The 16,918-nt window shown below is 45.0% G+C and overlaps 1 protein-coding gene across 1 annotated transcript in view; it reads right to left on the bottom strand.

The window, feature by feature from the left end:
• LOC147709132 (uncharacterized) overlaps positions 1–16,918 on the bottom strand; it is a 2,423,108-nt gene that overhangs the window by 430,908 nt on the left and 1,975,282 nt on the right. Inside the window, exon 10 of the mRNA XM_086925884.1 lies at positions 7,670–7,741. Within this exon, the coding sequence (XP_086782010.1) occupies positions 7,670–7,741 (72 nt within the window). The remainder of the gene's footprint in view (positions 1–7,669; positions 7,742–16,918) is intronic.

Below are 16,918 nucleotides of genomic sequence, written 5' to 3'. Positions count from 1 at the left end.
GTTGGCATTTATGTAAAAAACTCTCTTAAGTCTCTGAAAAATTTCTGCTCTTTTCCTTTTCTCCTAACAGGCGTTATTGACTACATTCAGGCATGTTTTTGTCTATTACAAAAGTCCTGATGATGATCCCGTGTATTTAGTCGAGCTAAGGGATCGAAACGTCGACACCCATGAGTGGGGTTACACTTGTATTATTTTCAATTGTGATTGTGTACACCCAACTCCAGGCGATACTGATATTAATTTTTAACTTTTTACAGTACCCTGTCCTTGCTCCTTTTCCTTTGCCTGAAAGACACCCCTTTCACTTTTACGCTATCCTTGTTTTTTTCCTTCTGTTTTGTACGGCACAGGCTTGTGTCAAGTTATACTGTTTATATTGTAAGATTGGATATTGCCTCCAGAAAATAAATTCCTTTCCCGGCTGGGTCTGGAAACTTGATACTCGTATAGCTTCCATTGTGTACCTATACTGCATCAGTTTGAATCTTAAATAAGCTAAGTGACCTTTTGTTCCTTATAACGTAGTTATACCCATGGTACTTAGCTATCCGTTGGGTCCCCTTGTACTTTGAAAAGACCGAAGTCATCTGCGGCATCCCACAAGGATCATCACTCAGTCCCACCCTCTTCAACGTATACATGAGTCCCCTCGCATCCATCGCACGCCAACACAACCTCAACATTATATCCTACGCAGACGACACCCAGCTGATCCTCTCCCTCACCAAAGACCCAAATACCGCCAAAACTAACCTACACGAAGGGATGAAAGAAGTAGCCGAATGGATGAAGAACAGCTGTTTAAAACTGAACTCGAACAAAACGGAAGTCCTCATCCTAGGATCATCCCCCTCCGCCTGGGACGACTCATGGTGGCCACCGGCCTTGGGAAACGCACCCATACCTACGGACCACGCACGTAACCTAGGCTTCATCCTGGACTCCTCCCTCTCGATGACCAGACAAGTCAACGCCGTCTCATCATCTTGCTTCAACATCCTACGTATGCTCAAAAAAACCTTCCATTGGATCCCCACCGAAACAAGAAAGACGGTCACCCACGCACTGGTCACAAGCCGACTGGACTACGGAAACACCGTTTATGCCGGAACCACAGCCAAACTACAGAAAAAACTCCAACGCATCCAAAACGCCTCAGCCAGACTCATACTAGACATCCCCCGCCAAGCTCACACTTCCGGTCACCTGAAAGACCTCCACTGGCTCCCCATCAACAAAAGAATAACCTTCCGTCTCCTCACCCACGCACACAAAGCCCTCTACGACCTTGGACCCGAATGCCTCAACACGTGCCTGTCCTTTTACACCTCCACCCGCCAACTACGATCGTCCAATCAAGCCCTCGCTGCAATTCCTCGCATCCGTAGATCCACCATGGGGGGGAAGATCCTTTTCCTACTTAGCGGCCAAAACCTGGAATTCTCTCCCCACCCACCTCTGCCTTACACAGAACCACCTTTCCTTCAGAAAACAACTAAAATATTCGATAAGTAAGTACCCCCCTCCCTCAAGCCCCTTGAGACCCTCTGGGTGAGTAGTACGTATACAAATGCTAAACTTGAACTTGAACTTGAGTCCCGTACTGCTGGCTGGACGGGTCCCAATGTCCCAAGAAATGATTCACTACTGGCTTTAGATGTATACAGGCCCAAGGGGCCACCCCCTGTGCTGCAGCCATAAGACCCTGGACCTTTAGCCAGAATCTCGCCAGAGCTGAAGACACATGAAGGAGCTTGAAAATAGCCAACTGAAGAGACTGAATTTTGAGGCAGGAACACATAACCTGTTTGTGCGTCGAAGATCACCCAGATGAAGCGCTCGATCTGAGCTTGTTCCAGCTGAGGCTATGGAAGATTCAGCTTAAAGCCCGTGTGCTGTAGAAGAGTTGTTGTTGCTACCACTGCCCCTTAACCTTAATAAGAGATGGAGCAGTCATCAAGGTACGGAAAAATCGACAACTCATTAAGTTCTAAGGAAGCTACCACAGTGGCCAGTACTTTGGTATACTTTCGATGAGATGTTGACAACCCAAAGGGTAGACCTTGGAACTGGGAATAACTGTGATTCACAAAAAACCTCAGGCTGGATTGGAACATGAAAATAAGCATCCTCCAGATCCAATGTGGCTAAAATCCCTTGCAAAGCGAAAGGGGTAGTTGCTGTCTCAAGACTGGCCTATCGGTTCAAGAGCTCAAGGTTTAGGATAGGATGGAAGGGCCCATCTAGTTTCCTAATGAGAAAAAGGGTTGAATACCCTATGCTTCTTGAGAGCAAGGAACAGGTATGATCGCCTTCTTTAAAAGCAGTTTTTACATGTCTGATAACATGGCTTGCCTCTTTATGATGTTCTTTGATAAAGGTGTAGTCCTGAACACAGGGACTAGAAGAGTCACCTTGAAAGGAAATGTATATCCATCTTGAATGATTGAAAATATTCATTAATCTTCCACAACAGCTTGCCACTGCAGTAGAAAATTGCAAAGCCTGACTTCTACTGCCCCATAGTAATTTTCCTGATTCTTTATAAGTAGTGTGAGCAACAGCATCTTGCTGACTTCGAGACTGGCCTTGAAAGGGAAAAGAACGTTTCATCTTCACTATGTTCTTCTCCTAAGCAGAATGTTGTAGCATTTCATTAAGTTAATCTCTGAACAATTTGTAGCCAGTAAATGGAAGTTTGTACACCAAAGATCATTGAGTGGAGTCACGTTTCTAAGACTTCATTCAAAGGGTATGCCGTCCTGTTACTGCTTCCCCAGCAGCAGAGGCAGAAGCCCATACGTTCAAAAAGTCACATCTGAGAGAAACTGTAACACAACTTATATCTACACCAACATTTCTGTAAGGTCATCTTTCTCTTGGAGACAATCAAACAATCTGTGAAAGTCTTAACCGCAACTGAGAAGCGTATGCCGCACATGAATTTGCCTGCACCCAAAAAAAGGGCAGCTGCATAAGCTCTCTTAAGGGATGATTAAACCTTTCTGTACCTTGGGTCCGACAAAGTAGCTTCCTCAGAGGAAAGGGAAGAAGAGAAAAACCATTGATGACAGAATTGACCTGGGGAAACTGCTCTCCAAATTTTTCCACCAGATACCACTTATGGAGAAAGCAGGGAATATAATGTTTGTCCACATCCTTCCGTTCTTTGAAGACATTGTCTGTCAGAACAACATCAAAAGTAAGATCATTTGAAACAGTTTCAGTGTATTGGGAATAAAACCCTCTTCCTCTACAGTTTTTTGAGGTAGCACCAGAACTTCCCTAATATGCATAAAACATATCTCTTAATGTCTTTCCTCGATTATATTTCTCCGTAGAGGAAGTATCAAGTTAATCATCTTGCTCCACAGGCTGCTTTTTTAATGGGGTTCATTAATAGCTTTTTCCACAGCCTTCTGAACTAGGCACTGTAGATCTACCCTAGAAATCTGGAGTGTGTCCTCATTCTCCAGGACCTCGATATTTTTACACTTCTCTTAACTTTTCCCACGCCAGCAGTCTCCATCCTTTAGAAAAAGTAAATGAATTGAGCCCATCTACAATCCTCAAATTTATATTGGTTGTCCTGCAGTCGAGCCCCATGAGAAACAAGTCTTACTTTAAAAAAACAGCCAACCTGCAGACTTCATCCAGGTCATACATGCATCTTCGCGTGATGCTACCAATCGAAGCAGCCCAGGGATCAGCAGACCAGATAGGGCACCTGAATGGCCAGCTTGCGACTCACAGCCACTGCTCCTTATCCCAGCCTAGCCCATGAACAACGAGTGTGGTTGCAAGTGGTGCAGTACATTCTGCCAACCTTCCAAAGGGTAAGCAGGCAGGTCCGCCTCTCATTTCTCCCAGCCGCAAGTGGCAAATGCTATAGCTCGAAGTAGTATCAAAAAAAATCTCTGCTTGTGTTACACCTCACGCCTCGGAACAATCAAAATACAACCGGGAGCGGGAACAACATCATTTAAAATGGATACTGACTGTGAGTGGAAACACAGAAAACAAGAGAGTATGGTTGCGGTATGAGCAAAAAATGAGCAGAGGAAGAACAAAAATAAAAGGCACTTGCCTGTCGATAGACAGGAAAAGGCACATGCTGTGTGGATGGGAGGAGGAGTCTTAATTTCATGTGCTCATGATAAAAGAAAATGGACTTAGATAGATACTTCCTGCGATGAGCAGGGCGACCTCACTTAGTGGCTCATTACAATAGCGGACGGACTTCCGTCCGTACGCCATCGTTCCGGATTTGGGACCAGCCGCCCATGAGACGGCCTCCCGACAATCCGAATTACCTTGCGACCGCCACCATGGCAGTTGCATCATCTATATTTTGCATTGTGGAAGGGATGCGTTTAACAGCCCCCACTGCAATGCAATAATAAAGGCACTTGCATATCCCAGCACTACGTGGCAGGCACCATGCGGTGCCTGCCATATGGTGCAGGGATATGTAGGGGGACACTATAGGTGCACCTAGTGCCCCTGACCCAGTCCCAGGGATCAAGGGGGGCCACTATGGACCCCCAAATCCATTTCCACCATTCGTTTTGCTTTGGTTTGTCCGCCGCAAAACAAATGGATGAAAGGGATATCATAATCCCTACAGCAGTGCCAGCAAGCCACCACAGCAATGTTGGGCTATGTTTCTGTTCCAACAGGCGGTCGGAAAAAGACCGCCTGTCAGAAACGTGCCGTACGGTCTTTACGTCCGCCACGCAAAACCAACGATTCCCCCGCCATCATAATATGGTGGTGGGAAAACAGAAGTACGATGGAGGAAGGCCTGCCACCAACGGCTGTCGGTGGTGGGCCTTCCGCCATTGTAATGAGCCCCTTAAGGAGGACTGGGACGAAAGGGACCAATGAGGTAGTAATGAAAAGCTGCGCTGACTCAACGCAGAGCTAAGCACCTTTTTTTTTGCTTTAGATATCTGAAGTTCATACTTAAAATTCTATGAGTTAAGGATAGAAATGCAGACAGCACAAGTCAGAAACCAAAAGAGCTGTCTGTATGTCCTGCATTAGTTCGTAGAAATTCAGAGGTATATGTACGAACTTCAGACTCCATTAATGCATAAAAAAAGCAGGCTCTTGACTCTGCATGGAGACAGAGCAGCTTTCCATTATATTCACACTGCTGTACGCATCTTCTGGTTACAGGTTGAAATTCATGCTTTGACAACTGTCTGAAGATCAATAAATGAGTACAACAGCATTAATAAACATCAACTGGAAACTCGTAGTCCAGAATGCAAATATTTGTTAGTTGATGCTTATCCCGTTAAGCTCTTTAAAGGATTTCTTTGTTTGATTAAATTAAAGAGATGCATTCATTAGATTTGGCCCATTGGAAGATACGTAAACTCTTCCTATGGGGATAATGCAGATTGTTACATCTTGTAAACTAGCTTAAATTATGTGTTCTTTATGACTCATCTTGCTATAGATAGTACATATGCAAATAATAAGAGAAGTCAAAGTTTCATATGAGATCAGAGACCTAAAATGTCCAACCTTTTTAACAATTACATTGTAAAAGAGCGTTAAGTACCTAAGATTGGGTTGGGGCGTGTCACACAGGACAATCTTTTTCTGCCAATTGGTGCTGAGGTCATGGAGGGTCCTAATGTAGACATTTTCGGACAGTGATCTAACTCACCTCATCATTGACAAAATCAACACATTCCCACAATTGTAATATACGCAATGAGAATAAACAAATCAGTTTGGTCAGGAAAAGAAATGGAACTTCTTGGAAGACATCATATTGCTAACTGTACCATATCCAGTGAATGGCGCCGGTCCATCTTACTCAAACTCGACCAGAAGCTCACCAAGCTAGCATTATTGGAGACAGGTCCTGTAGCACGAGGGCTGTTGTTTGGTAACCCCTTTTTGAAGGAGGTGTTGAAGGTCGTGGCAACTTACAGCAACTTAGATAAGGCACAGGGTCTCTTGAAAAGGTCTTCTGCCCCCTTTTAGGCAGGGCCGGCTGCTTTAGAGGGACAGCGTTTGGCCATGGCTACCACCAAGGCCTGCAAAGAGGATTCTTTAAGCAGAACAGAGGGGGAAATCAGGATTCCTATTACAATTCCACCTTCTACCCCTCCCGCCCCGAGACAACAGGAGCTGTTTCAGAAAAGGAAGACACAGGGGGACACAGTGTTCCTTCCATGAGTCTGGTTCCACAGGTGCAAAAAATGCAATTTTCAGAAGTGTTACTGGGGGCCAGAACCACTATATTTCTCCACAGCTGGCAGGGTATGACACAAGATCCTGGGGTTCTCAAGGCAGAGCAGGGTTACAATCTAGAGTTTTACAACTCCCCATTGCAGCCCACTCCCTGCCCGCAATGTATTTTTCCTAGGAAGACAATCTCCTTAGCGATTCGATGCCCTACTGCAGAAGGGTCGGGAGGGATCAATCTCACAATCCTTAGGAGATCAGGTACTGTAAACTCCCTTATACTAGGAACAGAATTCTCAACTTTAGTTTTTTTCTCTACACAATGATCACATACCTAATCATAACCACGATTACCAATTTTATTTATAGTAATCATTGATGCAAAGTAATGTTTTTATGTAATACTATTAATCAACATACAATATACACATATACATACACAAATATCTACCACAATTATATACAAATCACATATAAGGACAAACAATATTCCTGTACAAAATAAACCTTTTTCACCCAGAAGGTCACACTAAGTCAATCAAGTGGCTCTAAGGTTGGTTACATGACAATGGCGTGATCATGGAAAATGTAGTGTTTATTAAAGGTTTACACGATTGGCTGCTGAAAAATAAACAGTAGTGAAAGTGAAGCATAATCTTCGCCTCCATGTCCTTAACAGAATTTCAAAATTGTTGTTGCGAATGCTAGAAATGTTTTCAGTGTACTACCACCAGATAATGCCTCCTCTCCATCTTGTAACAATCACCAGCCATGATAGAGGCACGCGCTCTATTACAAACCCTTTAAAGGGAAAGTAGCTTCACTAAGACTGGAAACGACGACAAACCGCAGTATTTAGATATTAGGATCACTTAACAATCTTTCTTAGGCTAGGAAGGAGGGCCTGTCGCTCCAAAATACACCTTCTTTAAAATAGGAGTCTAGACAACTTAAGTGATGCTTTTTACATTGATCCAGACATTTAAAAAGGGGGAAGTGGTCAACAATATTCTGAGCCATAAGCTTCTTTATAAGGTCATCCTGCTAGCCTCAGCTGGAGCTGTAGCTCGCCAGCGGTCACTGTTACATGTATGTCTCTCTAAAATAATGCTCTGAATTATGTACAACAGGTGGAGTGAAAGGGCATCCGGTGATTTCTTAGGGTAACAGTTTTCAGCAGTCTCCATGAATACCCACAGTGAAGCACCTGTCATGAACGCACCTAGGATTAATCACAGAAGACGGCTCCGATAGATCAGTGGATACAAGGATCTTTGGTTGCCCCCATGGTCACAAGTTCAAATTTCAGAGAAGACATTCAGCCTGTTATCCTTACTAAGTTAAAAAGAAATGGCCATCATTGGGTTGGGTAACAATGAACAACCATTATCTGAAACAGTGCCACTGGTGAACATGCCTGTTAAAAATATGCCTCCTAGGCTGTGATAAGAAATCTTACCGTCCCCTTCCTTTCCATTAGTCAGTGACACATTCCCATTCTCTTCCTCATCTCCATGATTGGACGGAATATCTGAATGCAAACAGAGAAAACAAATGACTCGGTTAAACATGATGCTTACTTCTATCGCTGTTTTTCTGCCTGTGGGTCTTCTTTAGAGTTATAGGCTGCTGGTTTGAATACACTGTTGTAGCTTCTTGAGCTCAATAAAAGAAACTAGTTTAGATGTTGGAGTGCGCTGATGTTAAGAAGCCTGCACAAGCTGTACTCTCTGGTAGTGACTTTGACTCTGTTAGGAAGGTAGTGATACAGATTTGGGTGTGGTAGAGACCCCTGTGATTGTACATGTGATACCCTTGCCAAACAAAAGTGGAAAGATCAGTAGCCTGTTTGCTCCTTCCATAAGATCTTCTTTGGTGTTGGACGTGTCTGACTAGAGTAGAGAATAAGAAAATCTCAGAAACAGGTAATAATCACCAGGGAGCCCTGCAGATGATCATTTGTCTTTGCTACACATTTTAGTGAAATATAACAATCAACACAAATTACAGAATAGACAAAAAAATAATCAAATAGTTGTACAAACAACGATTCAAAAGCAATGAGCACAGCCATGTTTGGGAGTATATAGGAACATGAGTCTGATCATACACGTACTTTGATTAAGGTTGGTTAGGAGGGCAAAACAGTTTCTAGAGTAATCGTGAAGCTGCTTTTGTCTGGAGTGACAGTTTCATAATTTATAACACCCTGGTGGGATCTGTGTTCCAGGGATTAATGCCAGCCATCATTACTGCACCTGCCGTCCTTCTATTGCTCGGAACATAGCCGCGCTGACCCTGTTAGGGCTTCAAGTCCCAGGGTGCCCAGCGCTCCAACTGAGTGGACACAGCTGCGGGGGAGGAGCCACAACGCGCTGAAAAGCGCAGCAACCTTTCCTTTAATTGTTGTTCACCACGACTGAGTGACTTTTTTGCCTGGTCTTTAATGTGAACTGTCCCATAGGTTCCCTCTAAAGTCCTGTTGTATCTCTTTTTGAGCCTTTCCCCATAAGCCCTGTGTGTTTGCTCATTACCATTTTAATTGCTGATTTATTTGAACAGTTTTTACGTAATGGGTTGCTTCTCTACAATTCAATATGGGGAAGCGCACTTGTATCCCTAAAAAAACCCGGGTCCAAGTTAACTCCTCTCCGCCTGCCCTGACATCAATCGATAAGATGTTACAAAGGGCCATAGGTGCTGTTACATCTGAAATTAAACGCACCGAAAGGCGGTTATCAATTAACCCTGACCTTTTCCCGCCCACAGTGGACTTGCCCAGTCTCAACACTCTTTCTGGGCCGTTGCCACCACTTGGAGATGATCTTCCTCCCCCCCCCCCCCCCCCCCCCCCGCCCTACTCCAAATGGATGCAGCAACGGTTACAACAACACTGGTAGATGAGGGTGTAGGTACACGTAAGAACGGGAAACTAAAGCAGACGGGAGGGCAACTACGAGTAAGAAGGCAAGAAGAGGGAGAGACCTAGGGGCAGAAGACCCTGCCAATTGGAACGCTGTAACAGAACCTGTACCAGTCCCTAGTATAGATCCTAAGTATCCAGTCTGGGCCCAGTCACTATTAGCAGACCTATTGAGCCGACTTAGTGATTTGATTAAACAAGAGGTTGTCCCCTTAGTTGATCAATTAAAATCCTTGACATCTATGGTAACCATGAGGCAAATGCAACCTACTCCCAGGGTAAAATTATTACCAGGGAGGGAGGGAGGTTCAAACCCTGATCCTGATTCCAACTTGAGGGCACCTATAGATAAACAGGTGATTCCTAGCGTTCAAGATTTTATTACACGGCAGCTCATTAGCCGAGACCACAGTTCCACCCCTCAGCCACCTGCCGTACAGCGAGAGCAAGAGCACATTATAATTACATCACTGAGAACAGCTCGCAGTGTGGATGAGAGTACCCAGCCAATGGCCCACATGCTGAGCACCCACCAACCCACTAGTAATGGGGCAGGCCCTAGAACAATTAGAGAAGAGCAGAGGAGTAAGGTAGATCCCGCCCTGCCAACTATTAATCTCCCCCCAGAATCACTACCCTATGTCATTATTCTAACAGGGGTCCCACCTCTAAACGATACCCAGAGGGAGACGCAGCTAGAACTCAAAAACAAGAGTTTATTTTGGCTAGCAACACACAGGCAGCTTTCCTATGAGAGGGCTGGGGAAATTCTAATGGTGCGGAGAGTAGATTGGGTGGGACCCAATAAGGAATCTAATTCAGGACACTGTGTGGTTGTCAATTTTAAAAAACCCAGATGGGAAGTTTTTAACTAAATCACAAAACTACCCCTGGAGAGTCCCGTACATATGTGAGAGCTCTCCCGCTGCATTATTTCTACTCCCATTGTTTTAACCCTGGTAGGGCAAAAACTCCTTTGGGGCAGCCTAGACAAAGGGAGGAGGAACGGAATCCTGGCCACAGACATCTTTCCAGCAGATCTTTTGTTTTTTCATTTGCCTGTAAACAACCGATAAGGGCCACTGGAAGATGTAGATTGACCATTAAGTATAAATGGTGTGGGCTCCCCAAGAGTATTCAGGAACACCAGGGAGGGTGTGTGCAGTTAGACCAGGGGAGTTTCAAGCGGACACCCTCTGTGGATTAGGTACAGAAATGGAGGCTTGTGTGCAGCCCACTTTGGGGAGTGGGGCCCCGGAGCGACAATATTTTCCACCGGGGGCTATACCTATTAATTGTTCTAACCCCTCTGATGACACTGTAAAGGGAATAAACCGCCTAAATACAATCGAAGCCTCCTCCGATTCTCCACGAGGAGTCTCTAGCCTGGGTAGTGTACTGAAAATCTTATCCTGGAACATAGCTGGCATCAAGGGCAAACTCTCTTGTCCTGATTGGGGACTTTTTGTGGACCAGTTCGACATGTGTCTGTTCCAGGAAACTTGGGCAAGAGATGATTGTGCTAGGGCGGGCTTTGCAACATTTAACATCCCAGCTACCACTAGAGAGAGGGGCAGATCATGCGGTGGACTATCTATTTGGGTTGCCTCTCACGTGGGCTGTAAACCTACTTCCCTGAACACCTCCTCTAATGACATCCAATCTGTAATGCTCAGCTTTCCCTCTAAACTGAGGTTTGTCATTATTAATGTCTACTCTCGGCCTGTAAGTTTGTGCCAGGAATCAAAAACCCTCGATGAATTAAACTCTTTTATCCCCATGGTGCCGCTAAATTCCAGGCTGATAGTTGGGGGAGATCTAAACTGCCATTTTGAACCCCTTTCAGGCACTCCTGATATGATTACTAATGAGGAGGACTTGCAGTGGGCTATTCCTGACCCACAAGTCCATCCGGTTAAGACATGGTCCCTCTAGTACTTCAAATAAATCCCATCTTTTTAATTCATTCTTTGAATGCTTGTAATGGTCGTACATCTTCTGACAGGCCAGGTAAATCAATATTTAATAGAATCAGCAAAGCTTCTCTTACAGATTACATCTTAGTGGAGTGCAGATCATGGTAAAGGGTTCTGGATTTTGCTGTCATTGCCCGAGATGACAGTGACCACAACGCCCTGACATTAACGCTAAAGGATCCGTATTTAGGCATTCTCCCTGCTACTAATTCTCCCCTGGAGGATAGGTTAACCCTCACTAGTAATAGGAGAAGAATTAAGGGGGGGGGGCAATAAAACAAACACCTGAGAAGTTCGGAACTCTTTACGAAATGGTAATACCAGCCTTGCAGTAACTTGGTAGCGTTCCTGTTAATTGGGATAATCCAGCCCATATTGAGCTGGTCGCAGCACTCCACAAGAATCTGACAGTTAAACTAGCCGATATTTTATACCCGGTAGTACACTCTAAAAAAACAAAAATGGTAACCGTGGTTTAATGATAGTTGCCGTAAGGCCAAATGCGCGCTGTTAGCCGCCATTAAAGGAAAAAACAAGCCACTAACTAAAATCAGGAGGGCTCAATACAAAGAAGCTGTTTGTTGTGCAAAGGAGTCCTTGGAAGAAAACAAATGGGTGGACATTAAAACCGCCCTACTCAACCGGGACATGAAAGAATTTTGGGCCATAGTTAGAACTGGCAGTAGCGAGGGTAACCAGCGGTTGAACCAAACATACCAGCAGAACTGTGGGCTGATCATTTTCGGGCATTGTATGCAGTAGATTTCGATCCGGACTCACACCCTATTAACCATAGAGTTCCTCTAGGCAACTTGGGTGCAGATAACGGTTGCGGAGAGGCCTCATCTGCTATTGCCCCCAGACATGTGGTTGAGGTGGCTGTTGGGATAACCCTCCGTGAGGTCATCTCGGCAATTGAGAAACTACCAGCAGGCAAAGCACCTGGTCTAGACAAGTTGCCAGGGGATTTGTTTCAGGAGGAACCAACCATCAGGGGTCCCTACTTGTGGGTGCTATTTAGCGCCATTATGAATGGCATGCCAATCCCTGATACCTGGACTGGGGCAGAAATTGTCCCAGTTTTTAAAAAGGGCTCTCCCCTACTCCCTGCGAACTATAGACCGATCAGTTTGATCGATGTCACACAAAAACTGTTTGCACGGGTATTATTAGATCGAATTCAGGGCTGGCTGCAAGAGAATGATATCATCAGCCCCTATCAAGCCGGATTCAGGAAAAACACCTCTACCGTGGACCAAATATATAGATTTCAACTCATCGCTTGGAAGACGGTATCAATAGAGGGTGACAGCCTCTATTTGATTTTTGTGGACCTGAAAACGGCCTTTGATTTGGTGCCCAGAACTAAACTTTGGGGGTTGCTAAGAGAACTGGGGATTTCCACTTACTTTCTAAACCTGCTTATTAAGCTGCATGATGCCACCTATGCCCAATTAAGATGTGGCAGGGGTGGAGAACAAACCAACAGACTCCCAGTTGACAGAGGTTTAAGATAGGGTTGTGTGCTCGCACCAACCCTGCTTTGCCTCTTTGTCAACGCACTCAATGCACAACTTACAGAGGTTGAGGACAATGACGCCCCTAAGCTAGCAAACTCAAAGGTACCTGCATTGATGTTTGCTGATGACACAACAATCTTAGGATGACATCAAAGATGGGTTCTAAGAATAACCACATAATCAAATCTATATTTTAGCTTAATATTTTGCAATGACGAAGCTGAGCACTCAAGCATAAACTTGTGTTCAAAGTGGAAAAAGAGACTTTTTTTCAAGATCTAAAAGAAAATTATAGCGTATTGCCAAGTTCAAAAAGAAGACATGTTCTTTCCATTTACTGCAGTCTATGCACCCTAAAGAGGTCTATGTCTTCCAGAATTCTGGTTAAATATGTCCCATGTTAAATGGGAATATTTCGCGTTTGTCAGTTCAAGATATCGCCTTCTGAAAACTAGATTAAGATGATGGAAAAGGAAGTTTGAGGAAAGCGAAAACTATAGTCCCATCTTGTGAACGTAACCAAATTATGACATCCTGGGAAAAATATCTGAATTCCATGTACCTCAGTTCGCTTTGCTAGACAACAATAAGAAATCCATAGATGCCTCTTTGGATGAGGATTTGTTCATTTTGTTTAGGATAGACAGCTTGCCGACTGCTTTACTGCGTTCTCTATTGTATTGTATTTTATGTGTACAGTCACTTTATCCTTCACCTGTTCACTCAGCACGAGCACTTTTGTCACACAGTTTCCATTTTATGGAGCAATCTTAAGTATCGTACATAGTCATTTTCATGTATCTGCGCTAAAAATACATACACTATCCAGTAATCATCTCTCACTTGTTGTGTTCACTGTTTTCTTGTGCTCTTGTCGATTAGTTCTTCATTTGGTTATTAATTCATTTTGGTCTTACATGTAATTAACTACCGACAGATTTTTTAGATTGGAATGAGGGCTTAGGAATGGCTGTATTAAAGCTGTGAAATAATCTTCCTACAGACCGCAAGGTGGGACAAAAATCAGGAACAAATTAAGGCAACACTTTTTTAACATTTGTTGATCTAACGTTCGATGTGAATAACATTTATTTGTTTTTTCAAACTTCCGACGCAACACTGCAGCAAATGGTAAAATGCATTGACAGGTACCGCTGTGAGGGCAGTTCCTGCCAATGCTTTTATATATGACCTCCTGCTTGCCGGTCATTTATAAATTAGGCAGGCGGCCTCTCCACCATGGGGATGGAGTAATTTACTCCATACCCATGTCAGACCAACTGTCTGTGTATATCTAAATAAGGCCCTTAGTGTGAAGAAATGATGTTGCACTATTGAGGCTGAAAAGTAATCTGCATTGTAATGGATGTCCACCCCCTGTCTTGAGTGCCCCAACTGTACTGATGTCTGGATCCCCAATGCTGATTTTTGTTGTTATAGGTAAACACGGAAAATGCATGTGCACCATGACATTGGCCTGTCTCATGGATTCGGTCTTGTTACACCAGGAGAGGCGCACAAAGCGCTACCTTCAGAGTGGTGAAAGGCGACTGGCTTTACCTGGGGTTAAACAGCACAAGCGTGGTGGTGCCAGCATACCATGTAGGGATCAGTAGGAGTGAACAGGTCCTTTTTACCTGTGCCATTGGAGGGAGACCTACAGGCTCACTCATTTAAAGTTCCACTGCTGTATGTTTAACTCACTATTGGTCTACATCGGTTTGGAGTGTAGTGCTGAGCAGTGCATGTGTGGTGTATATGTGCTGGATATATGTGTGCCTGTGAATGGTACAATAGAGGGACATTGCAGTTATGTGAAGTGTGCGTATGTTATATGCATGTGCTGGCTGTATGAGTGTCTATGTGTGGTACAATACATGAAGGATGCAGTGCTGTGCTATGCATGCATGGTATATGCATGTGCTGGGTGTATGTGTGCCAGTGACTGGTACAATATATGAAGGATGTAGTGCAGTGTGTGTATGCTGTATACATGTGCTGTGTGTGTGTGTGTGTGTGCCTGTGAATGGTACAATACATGGCTAACTCTGTGTTCCATTTTGGGAGTTCCGGGGTTGCCTGGTAAAACATGAGGAGAGGGGGTAGAAGAATTCCTCCTGACAGATGTGTGTATTGCTGCATTCCTGCAAGCTGAGCGGTACACACTGGAAAGAGGGAGAGCCACGCTGCACACCGGTACACTTCCAAGGGTACTCTTCCATTCAGAGAAAGGTCAGAAGGAAGGGGCCTGGGCACATCTCAGGAAGAAGGTGGGGTTGATAACAGAATCATAAAGGGTAGGGCTGCGGTTCTGGGCTAACCTTTTGATACTGTGGCTGACATTCAGGTGTGAACAATAGTCACTCCAATGGCGTGTGTTGTGGGGCTATCAGCTTTGGAGTCGCTCCAGCTGAGACAGACTACTTTCTGAGGGAAAAGAGGGCAGAAGAGTGGGAACTTCAAAAGGAAGCAGGCCCCCAATAGAAACTTAAAAAACACAGACACATTTGGTGTTTGGAAATGGACTATAAGAATGGGGACTAGAGAACCTAAAAATTGTCAACTCTCAAGCAGTTAGTTGGGCTGTGCAAGGAGGAGACGCTCTGCAGGACTTCTGCCCGTGGCCAGCACTGGGGTTCAAGGTCTACGAGTTTCACAGCTGGTTGTGGCAACATCACCCAGGGAATCCAAGATCATCTGCCCTGGAGCCTGGAGAACTTGTGCCTCCCTGCTTGCTAAGACCAGCGTGCTCTGTGAGGAAGAGGAGTTTGTTGGAGGGAATGAGATCCAGAGGGGAATCCTGTTGAGTGGACTCCCTTAGCGAGATGTGTGAAGATGGCTGCTGCACCAATGGGGTCATTGCCTGTGTGAAGGAAAAAGTTGGCAACCCTCATATTCCAAAAAAGGGCTGCCGTGAAGTGAGATTTGATCGTGGCTGTGGAAAACTAGTCATCGTCCGTATACACTGAGGAACTGGCAACCCTGTATGCCAGGAGGGGCCACCGTAGAGTGGTCTGGATCATCGCTGTGTCAAACGGGTCATTACTCTTGTGCAGTAAGGGACCAGCGACTGCATATGCTAGGAAGGCCCACCGTGGAAAGATTATGTTGCTGAGTAGGCCATAGTCTGTTTGCAATGTAGAACTGGCCATATGCCAGGAGGGGCTGTTGTAAGGAAATCTTCCATTCCAATAGAGTCAGAGCACATTTACAGTGAAGAAACAGTGACCTGTATGACAGAGTGCATTACCTGGTCCAAGCAAGAAGTGTAACATGGTTGGGGTCGTCACCGGAGGAGAAAGGCCACCGTGGGGATAGGTGTGGACCAGTGTCAGGACCTACACACACCATGGGACAGACCTTAAGAACTTGTACACCTTGGAGTGTTCATCAAGAACCTTGGGTCATTAACAGCTGCATCACCATGTGTGAGGAACTCAAGCACTGCTGAGCTCCACCTACCTGTCCGCATGCACTGAACGTACCTGAAGCAGCTGGTGCAGCTCCTAAAGAGGGGACGAACTCAGGAACTCCAGTCACTCCGATCCTGCAGGTGCGGGTAAGACTGATGTCGGGCCAGTCTGGCCCTGGAACACTTTTGACTTTAAGAAAGAGTCAGAGTGGAAGTCTTGAGACTCTGACTGTTATGGGGCTTACCCTGGATGCTGCGGATAGTGAATGGGATTAACTGCTAAAGCTACCGTGAAAAGGGAGTCGGACATGGGAAACTGCCTAAGAAACTCTAGTGACACTCAGGGTGACTATGCAAGTTATTTGTGATGTTGTATTTCCCTTTGTGTTGGACGTAGTGAAATAAAATGCCTGTTTTCTCATAAAAGTGAGTATTTGGCTTGACTATAAATTATTGTTGCTTCTGCAGGTATTTCGAAATTGTGAGCCTGTGTTCAACCCCTGTATCTCCCTCCCCACCGAGGAAGCCTTGGACTTCTCAGACTATGCTAAAACTGAGAGTCAAGTGCTGTAGGGGTATTTGGCCCAGCTGCTCAGGATCCATAGGAGGTCGGGTCCCAGGACATCAGGAGTTAAAGGCCTCACCCCCCACGGTTGGGCTCAGTAACTCCGGGTCATCCTGCAGCCCTCCATACGGGGTTCTGAAGTGCCCTTTACCACAATTCACTGGCAGGGCTGATAGAATGCACAGATTTAGAAAGTGTGAGGTATTAACGCACAGCACTCCTCCTAGTCAAATTAGAAAAGAATGCCTAAATTGACTTTAAGGCAATGTTGGCAAATCTGTAATGGCTAAAGGCAATCAGGCCATCCGTGCA

This window comes from Lissotriton vulgaris, chromosome 6 (genome assembly GCF_964263255.1).
Source record: "Lissotriton vulgaris chromosome 6, aLisVul1.2, whole genome shotgun sequence".
Taxonomy (NCBI): domain Eukaryota; kingdom Metazoa; phylum Chordata; class Amphibia; order Caudata; family Salamandridae; genus Lissotriton; species Lissotriton vulgaris.
This window is presented reverse-complemented; position numbering and strand designations above follow the sequence as displayed.